Here is a 19,638-nt window from a genome sequence, read left to right as displayed (position 1 = left end):
GCTGTTATACTTCCTCAACCTGGTTTATGTTGTATGAAATAAAAAAAAAAGTAAAGAAAATAGCACTGTAAAAAAAAGTTGATGTCTTAAGTTTTTAAGTACAATCAACTTGGATTTTTAAGTAAGTTAAACTTAAAATGACATTAAACTGACTTTTAAAAATGAGTGTAATCTCGTATAACTTATAATACAACTTATAACTTATTTTGGTGAGTTAAAGCAATGTAAAAACATATGTTGTCATAACTTATTGATCATATAATTGTTTTACAGTGCATCCTTTATACTAATATACTAGAAAACTAAAAAAATCCTGATTAATTAGACTTTGTTGATGACAAACTATACGGTTCTTGATTCTGTTATGATGTGAATGTTTCAATTACTGAATTTAATGTAATATAATATAATAAGAGTGGACATTCTACATTATTATTATATGAAAGAGTTGTAGAGGGCCATAATAACCTTTAATAAATGTAAACCTTTCGAAAATACTTCTCAATATATCAAAATGTAATTGGGTTAATTACATAAATAACTGGATGATATCTTGGTTTATAACATAGCAATTGAAAAGGTTAAAACTCATTTTATGAAAATAAAGGCTTCCAAAATATTTTGATGCTGGGTGCAATTAAAAAAATATGTAATGATTAATATTAAACAAATTAAAATGGCACTTTGTCACAAAAGTTTTAAGGGGGAAACTCTTCAGGAGAAGCAATTTTAAAGTTAAAAATAATACATTGATACTCAAACAGTTTTAGACATAAACTTCAAGGAAAAACAATAAAGAGAAGCTGTAGCCTATAGTTGTAGTGATATTGTGTTTATTTCTCTCAAATGTTTCTTCAGACAATCATTTCTCCTGAACTACTGCGCATGGACGTCACAACACGTCTTAACAGTGTAAAACCATTATTTTGACTTTGAAATATAACAATATTTTTCCTCTATTACAAAATACCCTGCTATTCACTGAGAGACAGCAAATCGTGTAAGACGTCATTAGTGTCCTCCACCACTAGAGGGCAGAGCTGCAATGAAACATTTAATGCTTAATCTAAGGTGACATTTTCTCTGCTCTTCTTCCAGTAATAACACACAATGTGATTTACAGTCAGTGATGAAAGAACACCTTAAAATCATGTGACATGGGTATGAAATACATTTCATATCAGAACTGACTGCAAACATGTCAGTGCATTTTCTATCCCCACAAATTATAAAGGAAAAAAAAAAATTCTGCATAAAATACAAAAAAATAACAATTACAATAATTAGCTCAAAAACTGAGCAAGAAAACAGATGTTAAAAAGATAGTATATTTTCCTCACAGTCCTTCAGAGCTAAATATACCCAGACATCCATTCAAATAATTCATAACATAATTTTTGTATGTTGCACTGAGTCTTCTTGGACTTACAGTACACTGACAATTAGCAATGTGAATGCAGCATCACGCTAAAGCTAAAGTTTCCGGTTTGAAATGCCATTATAGAAAGTCATATGTTGTCCATGTAAAAGCTTTTATTAGATTAGATATGACTGGAGTCCTCTCTAATGTAAAAATAAAATATAATGTAATTTTTTCAATCTTAATTAGGGTAAATTACTGAGTGCACCTTTAAAGTTAGAGCCTTTTAGAACACTTTTGAAAGATCAAAATTTGATTTGGTTATTAATCATTCATATCTGGATGGATGTTGGATTTGCTCATACAAAACAGAACAACAATACACGAGCATGTGTCTTGCATAACATTTGTATTGATCAATATAATGCAGGATTGTGCACAAATCTCAATTTTAAACATGTCAAAACCTTTAGACAAAATTAATATTGTTTTAAGGGTGGCATGTGCAATTTAAAGGTTAATTAATCTATGCGAGGAGAAAAAAAACAACAAAATTGATTTGTTTTCAATTTTCATTCAATTCAGTTCTCATTCTCCACACTCACTTGATACCTAATATACCACACTAAGACTGAATTGTGTGAATATTGAGTTTGGCAACATATTTAACTGAGAACTGAAGCAATCTCTCAGTAATCAAAACAACAAGCGCATGATGAGGTGCAAAGCACAGAACGGCCCCATCATTGTTAACGAAGGTGAATGTCTGCTATTAAATGTCACGCATTTGAACCACATAATCATTATAGGCTAATGATTTTTTCTATCAATTATGAAATACATTTTCAGGCAGTGCTAATAAACACAGCCATTTTCAAACACTCTTCAATAAATAGTTTAACAATGCAAGAATAAATAAGCACAGCTGCGCAGTTGTGTTCCAGATATTAATTACATATGACAGTTAATTAGTTTTCAACTTCATAGCACCTGGCAGGTTTTATTTTCATTACAATGCAGGTGATAAAATGCGACGAGCTGAAGACAAATGAGAGCAACGAGCACGCTTATGTCACCTTCTCACACCGGTGTATTTTTAGAAGTGAGAGAACTAGGAAAGGACTCACCCTGTTAGCACCAAAATATCATGCAAAATTCCATGCAAAAACTCCAGAATCTGTGAATCTGATGTCATGTGAACGCATTTGATATGTGTGAGGCGATATAAATAGTGTTGATCTGTGTTTGTGTATAATCGTGCTGATATAGAATGAATAAATTATATGAATTATTAACACATTGGCATGCTTAACGTGGAATTAGTCTCAGAAAATACAATGCAATGCAAAAGCATAAAATGTGTTTTGCTGCCCACGTCTGTTGGTCTTCTAACAAATCACAACTGCAACCAAGTGTGCTTGGCATTGAAGGGTACAATCTAAAAATACATATATTTTTCACAATGACAAATCAGTAACACATACTTGTCATTTATGTACACAACAGTACATATACTGTTTAAAATGTCTGTTATCTACTTTCTGTTGTGCAGCTACCACATATACGTTTTTGAAGTGTCTATCTGTGAGTTTTGAGGGTCAGCAGCGCCCTCTTTCTCTTTTTCCGTCTCATTCTCCCAGAGGTTAATAAGCGGTGGGTAGAGTTCGTTCAGGGGAATGGAGGTGGTGTGCTGCATATATTTCTTAAGAGAGTGATGACAAGATTTCTGCTTCATGCGGCGTCCCATATAGAACACCAACAGAGCCATGATGCAGATGGCGAACATTGAGCCCATGACGGCTGCCAGGGCCACATTGGCCGGCTGGGCAACCATCTCCACAGCAAAGCTGGCTTCTTTAGTGGTCACGTTGACACAAGAGTGCTGGGTCTGCTCGGTGCCGGCCATGGTCAGGCAAACCCGGTACTCAGTGGAAGGTAGGAGGTGTGTGAGGTTGTACTCTTGGACATCTACGGGTACCATTGCAGTGTAGCTGATCTGCGGGTTGTCAATCTTTACGGTAGCGCTGAGCCACTTGGGTTGTGCCACCTCATGGTTGGAAGAGACGGCAAAAGGGTGCACCTTCCATTCGAGCACCACAGACTGGGCATGGACAATTTTTGCTAGGATTATCAAGGATCCGGTGGTATTCAACACCCCATGATGACCTCCAATAGAGCGTCCACCATGCCAGTTGGTCCTATCCACGTACACAGAGACACTTCTGGTGTCGGCTCCCTCTGCATTCCAAGCAACACATGTATAAAGACCAGAATCCTCAGGTTCGGCATGTGGGATCTCTAGAGCTCCTTGTTCTTGCATCCGGTGCTTCTTCTTCATCATTCCTCCTCCTTCATTTGAGGTTAGGGAAACAGATTCAGAAGTGACTTTGTCACCGGTGGGTGTCACCCAGTAAAACTGAGGCGCTGGATCTGCCACGGCCCAGCAGTTGAGTGTTAGAAGCTGTCCTAAGGTGACATTGAGCAGCGGAGGGAAGGCATGCTGGGAAATTAGAGGCAGGCAGGTATTGCTTGCCCCATTCCAACTTGCAGACACCACTTCCTGAAGGGATTGGCCGACAAGATGTGGTGGGGATGCACAAAGAGTTATTTGGGGCTCCAGAACTTTGAGGCTCGATTGGTTGCCCAGGATGGGCCCCCAATTGGCGAGACAATCACACCTGAGTGGGTTGCTATGAAGACTGATTTCATCCAGACTGGGGAAAGCGGATAAAATCTCATGGGGCAAAAGTGTGAGGTCATTATTGTGGATCAGTAAGGTGCGCAAGACACGCATTTTTAGGAAAGCGGCTCGGTCTATAAAGAACAGGTGAGGGTTGTTGTAGAGCTCCAATTTGGCCATTTGTGGTAAGTTTGAGAACGCGCCCCTCTCAACCGCCACAAGTTCTTCCATGTTGTTCAAACTGAGTTCCTCTAAGTGGGGAAAGTCTCTGAAGTCACCTTCCTGTATACGGACTATAGGATTCTTGTTAAGGTCAAGAAACTTGAGGCTCGGTAGAACACGCAGGGCTTTCTTTGGCACAGCCGTGAGCTTGTTATCGAAGAACGAGAGACTCTCGAGATACTCTAATCCCTGGAAAGCACCCTCAGGTATTTCCCTGAGCCCCATTCCCGCGAGAACCAGACTGTGCAACTTGGAGAGGGGGTGGAAGTTCATATCTTGCAGCCCAAGAATTGGGTTTTCCCCAATCATTAAGATCTCAAGGTTGGGTAGGAACTCAAACCAATGGCTGTCTATCGCCACAAGCTTGTTGGAGTTAAGGTGAAGCCTCAACAGGTTCCCCAAGCCTGAAAAGGCATTAGGACCAATAGAAGAGATCTGATTATGATTAATATAAAGCTCCTCTAAGCTGACTAGATCCTTTATACACATATCAGGCAGCTCTTTAATTTGGTTTTCCTCAAGGTAGAGTGTGACCAGTTGGGTTAGGTTACTTAAGCCAACATCTTGGATTTGTGTGAAGTGGTTCTGGGAGAGATCCAGTTCCGTGAGGTTGACCAAGCTCTGGAGCTCTGAGGTTACCCTGGAGATATTGTTGCTCTGAAGAAGCAGCACCTGAGTATCAATTGAAATATTCCATGGGATTCTGCTCAAATGGAGTTCGTTGCAGTCAACAGTCTTGGCTTGATGGTAGACTGACTGAGGCGTGTACCATGGGCGGGTCTCGCAGACACATTGGGCAGGGCAGAAGGGAATCGCAAGGGAACAGCGACACGCAGCCAACACAAAACAGACTGTGAGCAGTGAAGTGGAAATGGCAGTTCTCTCCATATTGAGCATCTCTAGAGTGCTGTGCCCAGTAGGTAGTTGACAGTTGGAGGGAAGATTTCTGCGAAATGGAAAACAGGAATTTTCTCATCCAGCCCTGCAAAATGAAAAAGAAAGAAGACATATAAATCATGCAGATTATATGATGTCAGCCGAGTGCAAATGACATAAACGGCAACTTTAGATGTGATATTTATTAGCATCAGTTGCAGTACGCACAGAAGGAATATTAAACATAAAGACCGCAATTTCTGCTCTCCTTAAGATCACACAAACAAATCAAAGCAGCATTTTTTGCAATGAGTAAATATCCAGAATTGACATTTTTAATATCCTACACTTCGTTCCCCTGCCAGTGCTCAGAGATCCCTCTGATAATTGATTATTCAGTCATCTCTCATTCTAGTCAAACAGAGAGCAATTGTTAGCGAGCGTGCAGCATTATTCCGGCCTGCATGCAAAAAATACACCTGCCAAACACAGGCTCCAACAAACACATGAAAGGAGCCACACATCAAAGCCTGTGTGCTCCACCATACGTCTCAGTACAATCTTCCCATAAGTGTAAGTGCGCCTGGAAGAATTGCACGGTCTTGTAACCGTTGAGTGTAACTGCTCTCAGAGGGGCTGCAACTATACGGCAGGAAAGGCAAAATGAATACCAATGCAATAAAACAGATTCCAAGCACTTTATCACACTCTAAACATCCAACGGACAAAATATCTCCAGGCCAGAGGCATTCGAGATCTCAAGAGCATGTTTAAGCCTCAAGCATTTTGGCTACTTTTTGAATTTGCTTACCCCACATATTCAATCTTCCGCAATACAAACCAAGACATTTGGAGTGAAAATAACCTACATACAACAACACAACGTGGCATTTGTCATAAAAAGCATTTTGTTTTCAACATCAGAAAAAGAAAGAAATATGCCCCCAGTTCAAACAGGAGCCTTTGGTGATGGACTACCGTTTGATCTCCCACTATGCCAGGGTTTGTGATGCATCGCTCCCCTGATTGCCGCTCGGTGCTAATGAGCTGGATTTAACAGGCAGGAGGCGCGAGAGAAGAACTGAAGACTGAGCTGTTAATAGGTTTTACAGCATGACTCACACAGACACTAAACTAGGAAAATCTAAAAGTCCCACCATATGTTTTCACAAATCTGTAATTGAAGTTAAAGCACGACAGCATTGATTAGAACAAACGGCAACACTAACTGACTTTAGAAGAGTCATAACAGTGATTCTTGTCATGGTTTGTATGGGAACAGAGAAAAAAAATAAAAATAATGCTTAACTCAAATAATAAAATGCAACTCACTGTATAACTGTGTATAGTTAGGATGGCAAAATAGCTATAAAATAGAAATAATTCCCATATTTAGGATAACCATATTGCAAAATAAATAGGCTAGATAGAAATAGAAAACAATTAAAGGCTGTGTTTTTGATGTTAAAGGCTGTGTTTCCAATCAAACTCTACGATCTGTTGATGCAAATACATCTGTCACTTATTGTGTTACTGTACTTGAAATAGAAAAGCAATGCAAAGGTCATGGGTTTGATTACCAGGGAATGCATGAACTGATTCAATCAGTTCAGTTCATGCAATCAGAGTCAAAAGCATAATATTCATGACAAGTAAATTCATGGCTTGGTAGAAACTAGTTAAATAAGACAGATGCCAACATGGACAAGTGGTATCATCCTTGAAAACCATGAACAAATCTACGCAAAGTATAATAAAATATGACCCAGACTATAGGTATAGGGGGTTTTTTTTTCTTCTTTTTTTCCACTGTGAATTATTGGATAGCTATGTAGATCAATTTAATTTAAATAACTTAACATTTTAAATGCAATTTTCTTTACTTTTTTAGGATAAAGTATTTTTGTACTGGTCAGCATCTGACATCCAATGTAAAATGTGGGTCCTGAACATTTCAAATGAGAGCTGTTAAATGACGGAGCACTGAGCAGATGGAAAGTGACACTTATATTGTGCACCAAATGTAACAATAACTTTGTTCAAAGCACATCAGTGAGAGGATCAAAGTTTTGTCTCTCACAAACCACACATCCTGGTTGCACATTAAAATAGACCCAGTGATGCAATCAAGTGCAACTTCCCTTTCTGTTATGTCATAAGCAAAATAAGTCAATAACTAGGAGAGCACAGGGTTTTATGTGCTTCTACGTGATCTGTTGTCCTAACTGCTCATCTGACCTAAAACTGTACTGTGGTGAAACCATGGTAATAAAGAGCTCTTTCATAATACCATGGTAAAAAAAAAAAAAAAAAAGTACCATGGTATTTACCATGATGATAATACCATGGTGTCCTATATTTTGACAAATATCATGAAGGGTTAGGTGCCCATATTCATATACCATGCTATTTACACTCCAAGAAGTTCAGAAAATACCATGGTACTTTTCATAATATGAAAGAGCTTTTCATTAGTGAATGTCATAAACCTCAGAGAGACCTGACTTTAGATTGTGTGCTTTAAATGGTAGACAATTCCACGTGTGGCGGCAGTATAACAGAAGAAAATACAACACTTTTCACACAGAGACATGAGCCGCCTATATTCCGCTGAGTCTGGGGGTCTTTTAATCTGCTCAGCCTGTGGAAAGTGCTCTTGATTGCAGCGATAGGCCTGTTCAAAATTCTCAGAACAAAGCCAGAATGTGGATGAACGCTCATACGGCACTGGCTCTGGAAATGAAAACAAGATGGGGAAAAATTACCCACCCTCAATCACCCCCCTCCACACTATGATCTTTTCATGCGTCGAACACAAATGAACTCCCCTGAGAGGTGTGTTGAAGAGGGGCGAGATGAGACGGGGGAGGGCCAGTCAGACGGATGGGGTGTGTCCCTCTTTGCTGCAAAGAGCCTCAAACGTCTGATGTACTTCTAAGACTTGTGCTGTCACAACATATCGGTGCATAAAAGTCCAAAACACTTCATGCAATCTCCTGCATTAGCTTGTCGTCGAGTTGTCGTCAAGCTTCCTAGGCAGTTCAGGTTGGACAGATCAGATTTAACAACACTAGAGTCACTTTTACTCACGTACAAGCTGTTCTGTTTCTTTGGAAACAGAGCTACTGGGAATCATGATGACATTTGAGATCTCAAAATCCCTAATGGCACAATCGTCTGAATAAAGCCTGAAATGTACTCTACACAGGTATGTGAAAGCAAATGCTTTTAGCAACAATTCATAACACAATACAAGTATGCAAGCCAAGCGTGGGGTGCTATAGCTCATATTAGCATTTAACTGTATTCTCTTTCAGGTCAACTACTCTCAGGAAAGTCATGCTGAGCAAGTGAAATCACAATTTTATAGCGGCTATCTGACCAATAAATGTGTTTAATGGCACAAACAAATGAGGGTAACCCTATCACTCTCTTGAGTACTGAGGTTTGTTACTGTCACAGTAACACAGTAAATGTTCGTTTACATTTACTACTAATGTACATTTACCAACTTTATGAAACCCCTCCGGTTCTACTCGCACTGCTCCGAGTGGGATTCGAACCAGCGTTTCCGGCATAGGAGGCGGGCGCGCTAACAAGGATGCTGAAAACCACAGCGCCAGTCGCCAGTGAGCCTCTTGAGGCCAGGGGAGTGAGGTTTACCAGCACAGCTCTTTACTAGCTGGCCTTCGTCACATTTATATCATCATAAATGTTGGTATACTGTAGCAGCTTTATAATGTAATAAAGAAGCTCATACCTGCTCAATCATGATTCAATATCTGGTATCTGTTATGTCAAGTGTTTGGTAAACATCCTTGTAGCTATTTCCAGTCATGCAACTAATGTACCTGAATGGGAATATAATATGTATAAACAAATTATTATTATTTTTTTGGTATGATTAGAGCATAAAACGCACAATTTATGATACCATTGCTGTCAGGTTTTATTCCTGATTTAATGTTATTAAAAATTCACTTTGACAAAGTTACTTATGACATATTACTTGACATATATTACTTATATACTGTGTTTTTTATATTCTCTAATATTATCTCCATTCAAGTAGATAGAAGCTGAAGTTACAGGCTTTAAATCAGTGTGACTTTATTATTAAAACACTATTATAGCATTTATTAATATTTTAATATTTTAAGTTTCTGTCAGATATTCATTTTCTTTAAGTCTAGGTTTTTGTAATTTTTATTTCAATTACTGAAAAACATATCTAGTTTTAGTTAACACTGACAACACTACTGAGAATAACAAGTGTGTCTACTTTCAGAAGAGACCAGTATTATGCTAGCAATGTGTTGGCCAAGCATTTACATCAGCGTTAGCATATTTGCGTATATTTCTTGCCTAAGGCTAGAGTGTTTCTCTATTCTCAGTGCGCTAACTCGCATTCTGCCAACCCGTGCATTTTAATAGCATCTGGGGAAGAATTCTTGGGAGAAAAGACAAAAAGATGATAGTTGACACACAGTTAGAACACAGAGCTAGCAGCTCAGATCATTAGCTCTTTTTGATCTTGAGTACATATTGGGATTTCTTACTTATTTGGTATCATGGCAAATCTCAACATGGCCTTTTTTTCATCAACAAATCAGAGGCAAATTCTCCTTGTTTTGCTCTCTATTTAATCTCACTGCTGTCTCAGAGAAGCAAGTGAGATTTTAAAGTGATATATCTTTCCAATGCCCCCTCTCACCCTCAGAGGTGCTGATCCTTTAACAGACTGGAGACAGATCATCTTAAGCAGAAGCCATCTTGTGTCCGCCCATCCTGCTGCTGCAGAGATCAGATCACCTTCAGCGATGAAGAAGTATCTGTGAGTGAGTGTGTGTGTGTGTGTGTGCGTCAGCTGAGTCTCAGTCTGGCTGTAGAGTGTGACACTACTCCGCACGCCTGTCCGATCGCATTAGACACTGGGACGGTCATTCTGGACGTAACCCCCCCCCGTACAATGTGATGCCATGGCAACCTGACAGGAAGAAGCAAAAAGGACCAACCCTTGGGGCTTCCTTGTGCATATGTGTGTGATGGGACATACAGACTCAGTGAGAGAGAGAGAGAGAGAGCTGGGAAAGAGCTGAATGAAAGAGTGAATGAGAGACAGAGAGAACCACCTGAGTGGGTAAGTGAATCTGTAATGTAAATACACAGTCGAGAGATTACAGTAATAAGGCCCTTAAGGAAACAAAGATGAAAATAATTAAAATAGATAGAAAAATAAATCTCTTTAAACTCTTGGAACTATCCAGTTAAGGATATAATCTAATTTAAAAGAAAAGAAAAGAAACACTGCACTGCAATATTTACATATATATATAACGTATATGTATGTATAATATTACAATATTATATATTATTACACTATTACACACTTATAGAAAATATAATTGTTGCACTGCATAGTAATGCTTAATGTTTTTATAAAATTAAATATTCACTGTACATACATATACTGTATGTGACCCTGGGATCACAAAACCAGTCACATGTCGCACGGGTATATTTGTGGCAATGGACAACAATACATTGTATGGGTCAAAATGATCGATTTTTCTTTTATGCCAAAAATCATTAGGATATTAAGTAAAGATCATGTTCCATGAAGATATTTTGTAAATTTCCTACCGTAAATATATAAAACATTTATTTTTGTGAGTGAATGCAGCACAATCGGGAACATAAATGGACAACTTTAAAGGCGATTTTCTCAATATTTAGATTTTTTTGCACCCTCAGATTCCAGATTTTCAAATAGTTGTATCAAATATTGTCCAATCATAACAAACCATGCATCCACGGATAGCTTATTTCTTCAGCTTTCATGTGATGTATACATCTCAATTTGAGGGTCACATATGAGTTGAGGGTCACATATACACTAATGTTGTCATTAATATCAATATTAATAAGTTAGAATACATAAAAAATCATTACTCTATAGTGTTTCACCAGTTCCTGATTTTTCTTTTTTTCAATTAACAAAAAATCTGATTTTTGAATGTGTCTGCATATCATGTGCCAAAGTCATGATACAAAAACTGAAAGGAAAAAAATTATACAGATGTTGTTTGATTCACTGTGTCTATTATAAAAAGTTGTGCCACCCGGGTCAGTGGCCAAGCGAAGTGTACTGAATGAATGGCTCGGATTGTAATTTAAGCGAGATTATCCAGCCAGCTGTTCACGAGTCTGGTGCAAAAAGTTATACTGCTAAATCTTCGCCTTTGAGCTTTTAAAAGTGATTACATTTGCTGGAAACAAACAAGCATCCTGACAATTGTATTTACAAGGTGCCCTACATTTCACACTCTGCAATGTACACAGAACATAATAATGCGTTGCTACTGGAAACCATTAAAACGTAATGATATGAAAATGTTCACATGACTCCATACATCAGAGCAAAGTACAACAATGAAGAGCAAGACAATGGGTTTGTTCCCCGTCGATGTGCAGTAGTACAGTGGTGATTGGAGATTAGGAGGGTGCGTAGCCGATAACCCTCTGGGGCTGATCTCTCTTTTAGTACACTTTCCTTTCCTTTTTATTTGCCATGCCTGAACACAGCCCCTCACATCTGCAAACGTATTGGAGCCGATGAAATATTCATAGATGGGTTATTAATTATTGAGAGCACTGCAGGCAGGTCTTTAATTTTCATCCTTGCCTTTTACTATTGGGTAAAAAATGGGAAAAAGCAGCTGTTAATTGGTGTGAAGGAAAGATGCATCTGGGCCGTCACAATTTGTCAACACTTTGTGACCTCATTTCCGACCCTTCATCGGCTTCTCACGCATTAATATAAATTACCAATATCAATGTGACAGTGGTTAACCTTCACTGAACAACAAACTGTCTAACTAATGTAAAACTAATGTAAATCCAGTCTATGGCTGATAAATGTTGGGTAATGCATTAAACTTAAAAGAGACTTAATGTGATGTGGAGTGTTGAGAAAACCTGTTTGATTAATAAAATTTAGTTTGTTGCTGCTAATGGCACAGTAATATGACACTTACATGACTTAAAGCGTAACTTCACCGATTTTCAACCCGCTTTGTATTGTTATAATGTTGGTAGTATATGTAAATGAACAATGTTTACACGTTCTTCGAGTTACTTGGACTGAGAAATTCCCATTTATTTGTCAACAATTTGTCAACGATTTATTTTCGACAGCTCCAGGGCTTTTGTAAAAAATTACATATTATACATCTGCATTTTGGTATCTCCGCCCACAGACAGTCGGATCGACAGAGGGTTATTAACAAAACAGTTATTGTAAGTTTATCACTGAAAATTGTATCATACTTTGTCTACTCCAAACAGCATTGTGGTAAAAATGGAAGACAATGGCAACAGCTTTCTTTCCTGTACGTGCAGAACTGACGGAACGACAGTTTCTTTCTGTTTTTTCCTCTGGATGAGTTTGGCCTAAAAACACTGTGTTCGTGTTTGAAATATTGGCAACAAAAACCAACAAAATCCAGATTTTCCCCATATTCTTAAGCCACTGCTTACAACACGCTGGATCCTTCACTGGAAACCGAAAGTAACTCACTCCCGCTAAACGTTTTCCCTTTTAATTCTTGCACCAGGAACAATAAAGTCGACACCATTATAACTAAAAGTTTGCTAAGATAGTATTTCCTACTAAGGCAAGGTGGTATTTGAATCTCGTAAAGGCACTCACACACTACAAAATAATCGGGCAGATTTTGGGCCTAATTCTCCTTTCCCGACAATCCTAGGTAAAGTCCCGATTATCTTAATGGTTCTACAGATTATCTTATCAGATTTTCCTGTGGTGTGTTAAAGGGATACTCCACTTTTTTTGGAAATAGGCTCATTTTACAACTCCCCCAGAGTTAAACAGTTGAGTTTTACCGTTTTCGAATCCATTCAGCCGATCTCTGGGTCTGGCGGTACCACTTTTAGCATAGCTTAGCATAGATCATTGAATCGGACAGGACCATTAGCATCTCTCTCAAAAAAATTAGCAAAGAGTTTCGATATTTTTCCTATTTAAAACTTCACTCTTCTGTAGTTACATCGTGTACTAAGACCGACGGAAAATGAAAAGTTGCGATTTTCTAGGCTGATATGGCTAGGAACTATACTCTCATTCCTGCGTAATAATCAAGAAACTTTGCTGCCGTACCATGGGTCCAGCAGGCGTAATGATATGACGCAGTGCCTGAAAATAGTCCCCAGCTCGGTAGACTATGGTCGACTATTTTCAGGCGCTGCGTCATATCATTACGCCTGCTGGAGGAGCCATGGTACGGCAGCAAAGTTTCTTGATAATTGTTTTGAGAGAGATGCTAATGGACTTGTCCGATTCAATGATCTATGCTAAGCTATGCTAAAAGTGGTACCGCCAGACCCGGAGATCGGCTGAATGGATTCGAAAACGGTAAAACTCAACTGTTTAACTCTGGGGGAGTTGTAAAATGAGCCTATTTCCCAAAAAAGTGGAGTATCCCTTTAAGAGTGATTAAATCTGCTCGGAAGAACGTCGGGGCCGCACCAATCTCTAATCATAAATATCCAACATGTTGAATATTTATGATCAGAAATCCTGTTGTGTGAGGAGAACCCTGAGGACAAACGCGCACGCACTCTGTAGATAGTCAAATGGAACGAAACGATAGCCAATGAGGAAAACGAGCTGACAGAAGGATGTAGGATGTAGTGTAACAACGAATTATTATTTTTTCCGAAGTGTTGACAACTTAGTGTTAACTAATAATTGAAGCAAACTGGTACTACCAACAAAATATTAGTGCATTCCTGGAAATGGGCGTCGTTACACTACATCCGTATCATGCATCGCTTTCTGCCAGGACTTTTACGTGCTTTTCCCAAATAACAGAAGTGACCTCGATGTCCGGGTTAGCGGTAGCATGATAATACTCTTTCCGGGTCCAAAGTCCAGGTCCTCTCTACCTACCTACCGCTTTCGCTAGTGTTTTGGTTATTATTGAGTGTTTTTACAATGCCGCAGTGCTGTGTCCCGTGTCCCGAGCTAACTCACTTCAACCTCGTAAATCTTCTTTTTCATTGATGCCTGGACTCTACCCTTAATTATGCCACCTGAGTGATGAGCTACACTAACCACTCTGTTGGTGTTAAAGGAATTTAAACCCTTTTTGACCGCCAAGGGTGCCTCACTAAGAAGGACGTGATCGTAAATAAATTTACAGGTTCCACCATTGTTATTTCTGGACGAGAGGAGCGCTTGGACCCGGAAAAGGCTAAACGTCACGCGTGACGTCAGACTTAACAATCGGATACATTTCATCATTGCAACATCCAAAGCTGTGAAGAGAGCCAAATAAAAGCTGAAAATGTGCAGTGGAGCTAGTGCAGCGCTTAAATTAAATAGGATGCATGCTGAATCAAAGAAAAGCCAGCGTAAGCATTTTTGCAAGTGAAAAACACTTAAAATTCAAAGCTTTCTTTTTTTTGATGCCAATAAATGCAATTGTAGGGCCCACTAAGTTATTTGCCCTATCACTGGGCTGTCAGGGTGAAAAAAACGTGATTATTAAATGTAAAGGCCCAGAACATACACCCACCATACAGCAGATAACTGTCCATTAATACACTTATTGGTGTATAAAAAAAAGGAGTAAGAACTGTTGCTGGGAGAGTGGGCTGAGTGAATAAAATAGACTAATGAGTCACTGTTTAAATGTCTCCAATGAAACATTACAGAGTAAAGTTAAGATCTGGCAATATTTGAGGCTGTGAAACTAACATGAGCAATCTCTGGCAAGAGTCAGCGTTTACTAAACAGAGTTGTGCGCTATTCTGGATTGGACTGAGAATGCCTTTTAAAGTCCAATTCAAATCCAGAATTTTGTCAAAATAGAATGAAAATAGAATGAATTTCTAACGGAGTGCATATAAAAGCTATAGTTTTTCATAGTTTTACTTTTAATACAATTATTTTTTTAGTAGGAACTCATACCGTATCCATACCCATAAAAGCTAACATCCACACAACATAAGAGTTATTTCCATAAGAGAATAGTAATAATCAATGTTTCAAAATTCCAAAAATATAAATCTATATTTCATTTAAGAATATTTTAAAATCCTTTATTTTACCCCACAGTTTACAGTGAATATTTATTTATTTGATTATTTATTTATTAATTTATTGTTATCTGAAAACAGTGTGGTGGACGTATGGTGCTGTAAAATAATTTGAATAAAAGGGTAATAAAGAGTTTAGTAAAAAAAAATATTGATATCATTTTTGGACTAATGAAATACGTCTGTTGTGTTAAAGTTCTTTTGATTTCTTTTGATTTAAAATTCCTATTCCAGCCATTCCAATTCCACTTCTGTGGGGTATGGCTTATTCAGATTCTTACTCATCGACTGAAACCTGGTATTAAATGGTAAGTGATATGAGCTGCTTTCTCACTGTCCTCTTTCTCTTCCTTTGATTCAACATTGCCCTGTGAAGGCGAGAATCGTTTCTGATTAAGAAGATAAAGATAAGAAGTGGACAGGACAAGAGAGACAAAGTGAAAGTGAGTGAGACAGATAAGCCTAAATGTTGACAGAGACATGGAGAGAGAAGGAGCTGAAAGTATCTCTCAGGGGACAGGACTCGCTCAAGGACAAGTCCAAGAGTTATTTCATGTTCATTTTGTTCTGGGCCACAAAAGACCTGATGCATTTCTCCACCCACAGCACCGCTAGCTCTTAATAACCTCTCCAAACTAATGCAACAGTGCCTCTGTACAGCCCAAACTCTTCAGTGCATTATGCAAAGCACCGGCAGCGACCCTTTCACCACTCAGGCTGGAGAGACGCATCCCACATCCAGCATGGTCCAGAGGTGGGACACTTCATCACACAAAACACACAACCACTGCTCACACAGAGATCGGCATTAGCATTTAATGCCTGAGAAACACCTCCACTAGAGAACTGTTTGATAAAAGCTTTCCATGGTCCCAAACAAGGATATATTTTATTTTATTTAAATTATGTATATTACATTTTTTTATATATATATTTATAAATGTACAGGGCTTGACATTAACACCCGCCAACCTGGATTATTTCGATATATCATCAACATATCGACACTGAAATATTTGAAATGCTTCTAATACTCATTTTCCGCAGAATAGATAGATATAGGTTGATATCGTTGGTGTTACAGGGCTTGAATTTCGAAGTGGGATTGCGCATATTGTGCATAATTTTACCAATTCCCGCAGATGTTGTACTCACACCTAAAGTGCACGCACATAAAGCCGCCTCTCAGTATTAGATCGAGTTCTTGTTCGCTGCTTATTGTGCATAAACAGTCAAATACACACAAAATAATGTCAAAATGCCGGTCCTGGCGAGTATTCATGTAAACACAGTCAGTTATGTTTTAAGTGAACGTAAACAGTTGAGAAAGAAAACGCATGTGTAACATTATAATGGATCCGTGCGTCAGGTCTTAAAGTGACAGCAGCCTAATAAACCTGCTTCCAAATACGCCTTGAATGCAATGTAAGTTGCTTTAGAGAAAGTCTACCAAATGCCTAAATAATAATAATAATACAATAAAGTAGATTCATGGGCAATGAAATATCACTTAGTAATTGTCTACCATTGTAGGCCAAAACTGTTGTCAATTTACTGAACAAAGATCTGGCAATAAAATCTCACTTTGGGATTCTATCATTAAAGCAAGACACAGGGAAAGCAGCCCAAGGAAATAAATCTGCACTTAGTAATCAAATGGAGTGTGAGATCACATGAACTGAGGATGTAAGCATCCATTACGACTGTTAAGGGTTCCTGTGCCGTCTCTGCTCCGTTCACTCATATTCCCATGGGCCATTTTCTCCTGGTGTGTTACTTCAGAGGTCTTCTGCACGGTTTTATTTAGAGCAGCTATAATTAAACAGCGCATTTTTGTTCAACGCATGCAAACACAAGGCACTTAAACAAGAAAACATCACTGCCGAAATTGGGCTATCAACGATAGGTTATGATGCACATCTTCTAGATGTGCCTGATATAAAATTATATAAATAAATACAACTGCACTTCTATAACGTCATGTTATTTCGTTACATTTTTGATGAAACATCCTTACCGATAAAATATTATTTAAATAATATTATTCCTATAAAGTACATACGACTTGGAAAATGTTCACAATTCAGTAAAGAGTTTTGATGGCATTCGGTATATTAAAAGTCAAAGGTTATAGCATGACAGAAAGACCTCTAAACATATACACATGCACATAATACTTTAAATTACAGTGTCATATTTTACATGTTAAAATGCTAAGACCAATAATAATATGCAAACAGTTCCACAAATGTACACAGTGAGAATAGTTTTCTCAGTAATTTCTGTGTACATTGTAATTATCACTGTTATTTAAAGTGTGACCCAATTGGAAAAAAAGACATAAAATAACAAATAAATAATACAAACAAAAAAGGCTGGTTTCTAATGTGGTTCTAAATATTTCAGGCTCTTTGGATGCTTCCTACAGGGTCACTGAGAGCAGGTGAAGACGAAGTGACTATATCACCTCCATTAAAAAATCAAGCGATTCCAAAATAAAGGTACGAGCTCTGAAACTTCAGAAACTCTTAATATATACAGTACATTTACCAGCAGTTTTATTCCCTCTTAGAAGGGGCATCCGTTTGTGAGTTTGTAACTTCTGATCTGAAACCACAAACGCCAAAGGGATGCTTTCAGAAACGCCCTTACCTCCAGCGATTGTAGGATAGATCCGATCCAGGGTCTCACTCTCACCTATTTCTCTATTATGTTGCAATTTGAGCAAATAACCGCGTCTACGGTAGGCAGTTGATTTGATTTTGCGTTTGCTTATTTTAACCTAAAAATGAAGTCCATCATCACCATCTCGGTCCGTTCGAAAGCTTGCCTCCGGTGTGAAATTATTCTCGCATCACCAGCATCAGCATCGCTCCCTTATGCATCTTTTACAGTGTATTTGAAGCGCCCCTACACGCCGAGGCCACGCCCCCTCGCTGCTTCCCATTACGCTGTCATTAACCAATGGGAACGTCAAGTCACGTCGCTCCGCCAATGACACACAGGGGGCGGGGCACCGGTGTATCCCATAGCAATGATGTAATGGTCGAGTTTTCGCTCTCCCTCCAGGTTGAGCTCCTGCGGCAGCGTCAGGCATGAAGGATGAAGAATGAAGAATAACCCCTGCCATCAGCGCTGAGCTCATACACTCTCGGGTTTCTGTTTAACACAAAAGCATGATGTCAGAGATAACTCGTAAACCTTTATCCTCACGGGACCAAGCAAACAAAAGATTTTGGCATTCATAACAGTGTTCAATAAGAAACGTAAGGCATTTATTTTGAAAAATATGAATACTTTCTTTGTTTAGAAAGATAATATATATATATATATATATATATTTAGTAACCATTTTTCTTTTTTTCTTTTTTTTTTATAACTATAGCCTAATTGTTATTTTATAGGCTATTATTTTTCTTTATTTTTTTTGTTTTGTTTTCTTATTTTGTTCATCAATTTTATTTTCTATTTATAGTAATTTATTTATTTGAATATATAAATTTTGATTTACTACATATTGTTTTGTTTTTTATTTCGTTTTTATTTTCCTCATGAATTTAACCTTTATTATATATTTTGTTTATTTTATTGTGACAATCTGAAACCAAGAAAACAAAAAGTTTTTGACATTTTTCATGTTATGATATGTGGATATAGATTTTTTTTTTATATACTGTTCTCTACTTTTCATCCTTTGTAGTAACATTTATTGTATTGCTTTATAATATCTTGTTATGTTTTTTTTTTTTTATATAACTCAGAAAATAATCAGGCAATCTTTATGATAACTGTGTTCATACTGCAGTTTCTGCTTGCAAGTTTCAAACATTGCACGTGTTTTGACTGTGACAGATTCAGTTCCTCAGTTTTATTTAGTCATAATCAAAAGTGTAGCCTTCATATGATGAAACGCTCCTCTCTAGCTCTTCAGCAGCTGATAGTTTGATCAAATATGCTGCAAATATGGCAACTTTATAAGACTGTAAAATAAAAGCCTAGAACCATCAACCTTTGTTCTAATGAACATTTAGCATCTGGATGTTCTTCCAGCTGTTTTGGGCTCATGAAAGCATGCTTGTAATACACAACAAAAACCAAGGGTGACTAATAGCATCACCCATGGGGCTTTGCCAGGGGAAGATAATGTTTACAGCCTCATTACATAACAATAAAAAGTCATCTTTCTTCTCTTCCTAAGGAACGATTGCTTGTAAAGCATGTGATGTCATTGTTGAGTCATTATGGTTGGTCGTATCGTGTTCTTACTGAAGAGAGAATTTGTCTAGTAATCATGAAACTGTTTCAAAACCGAATGTCAAAACAAAATATGAATTTTTCAGCATATATATTTGTTATATTTCTTTTTGAAATGTAAATG

General features: G+C 37.9%; 1 protein-coding gene across 1 annotated transcript; it reads right to left on the bottom strand.

Moving 5' to 3' along the window:
* Window positions 1-797: 797 nt before the first annotated feature.
* LOC309513350 (leucine-rich repeat neuronal protein 1) lies at window positions 798-18,142 on the bottom strand. The gene is made up of 2 exons (XM_082189146.1): window positions 17,913-18,142; window positions 798-5,244 (listed from the first exon to the last, which is right to left on the bottom strand). The coding sequence occupies exon 2, from the start codon at window positions 5,157-5,159 to the stop codon at window positions 2,913-2,915; it is 2,247 nt and encodes a 748-aa protein (XP_082045272.1). The 5' UTR covers window positions 5,160-5,244; window positions 17,913-18,142; the 3' UTR covers window positions 798-2,912.
* Window positions 18,143-19,638: the final 1,496 nt, after the last annotated feature.

Source organism: Leuciscus leuciscus (assembly GCF_965113295.1).
Source record: "Leuciscus leuciscus genome assembly, chromosome: 13".
Classification (NCBI taxonomy): Eukaryota; Metazoa; Chordata; class Actinopteri; order Cypriniformes; family Leuciscidae; genus Leuciscus; species Leuciscus leuciscus.
This window is presented reverse-complemented; position numbering and strand designations above follow the sequence as displayed.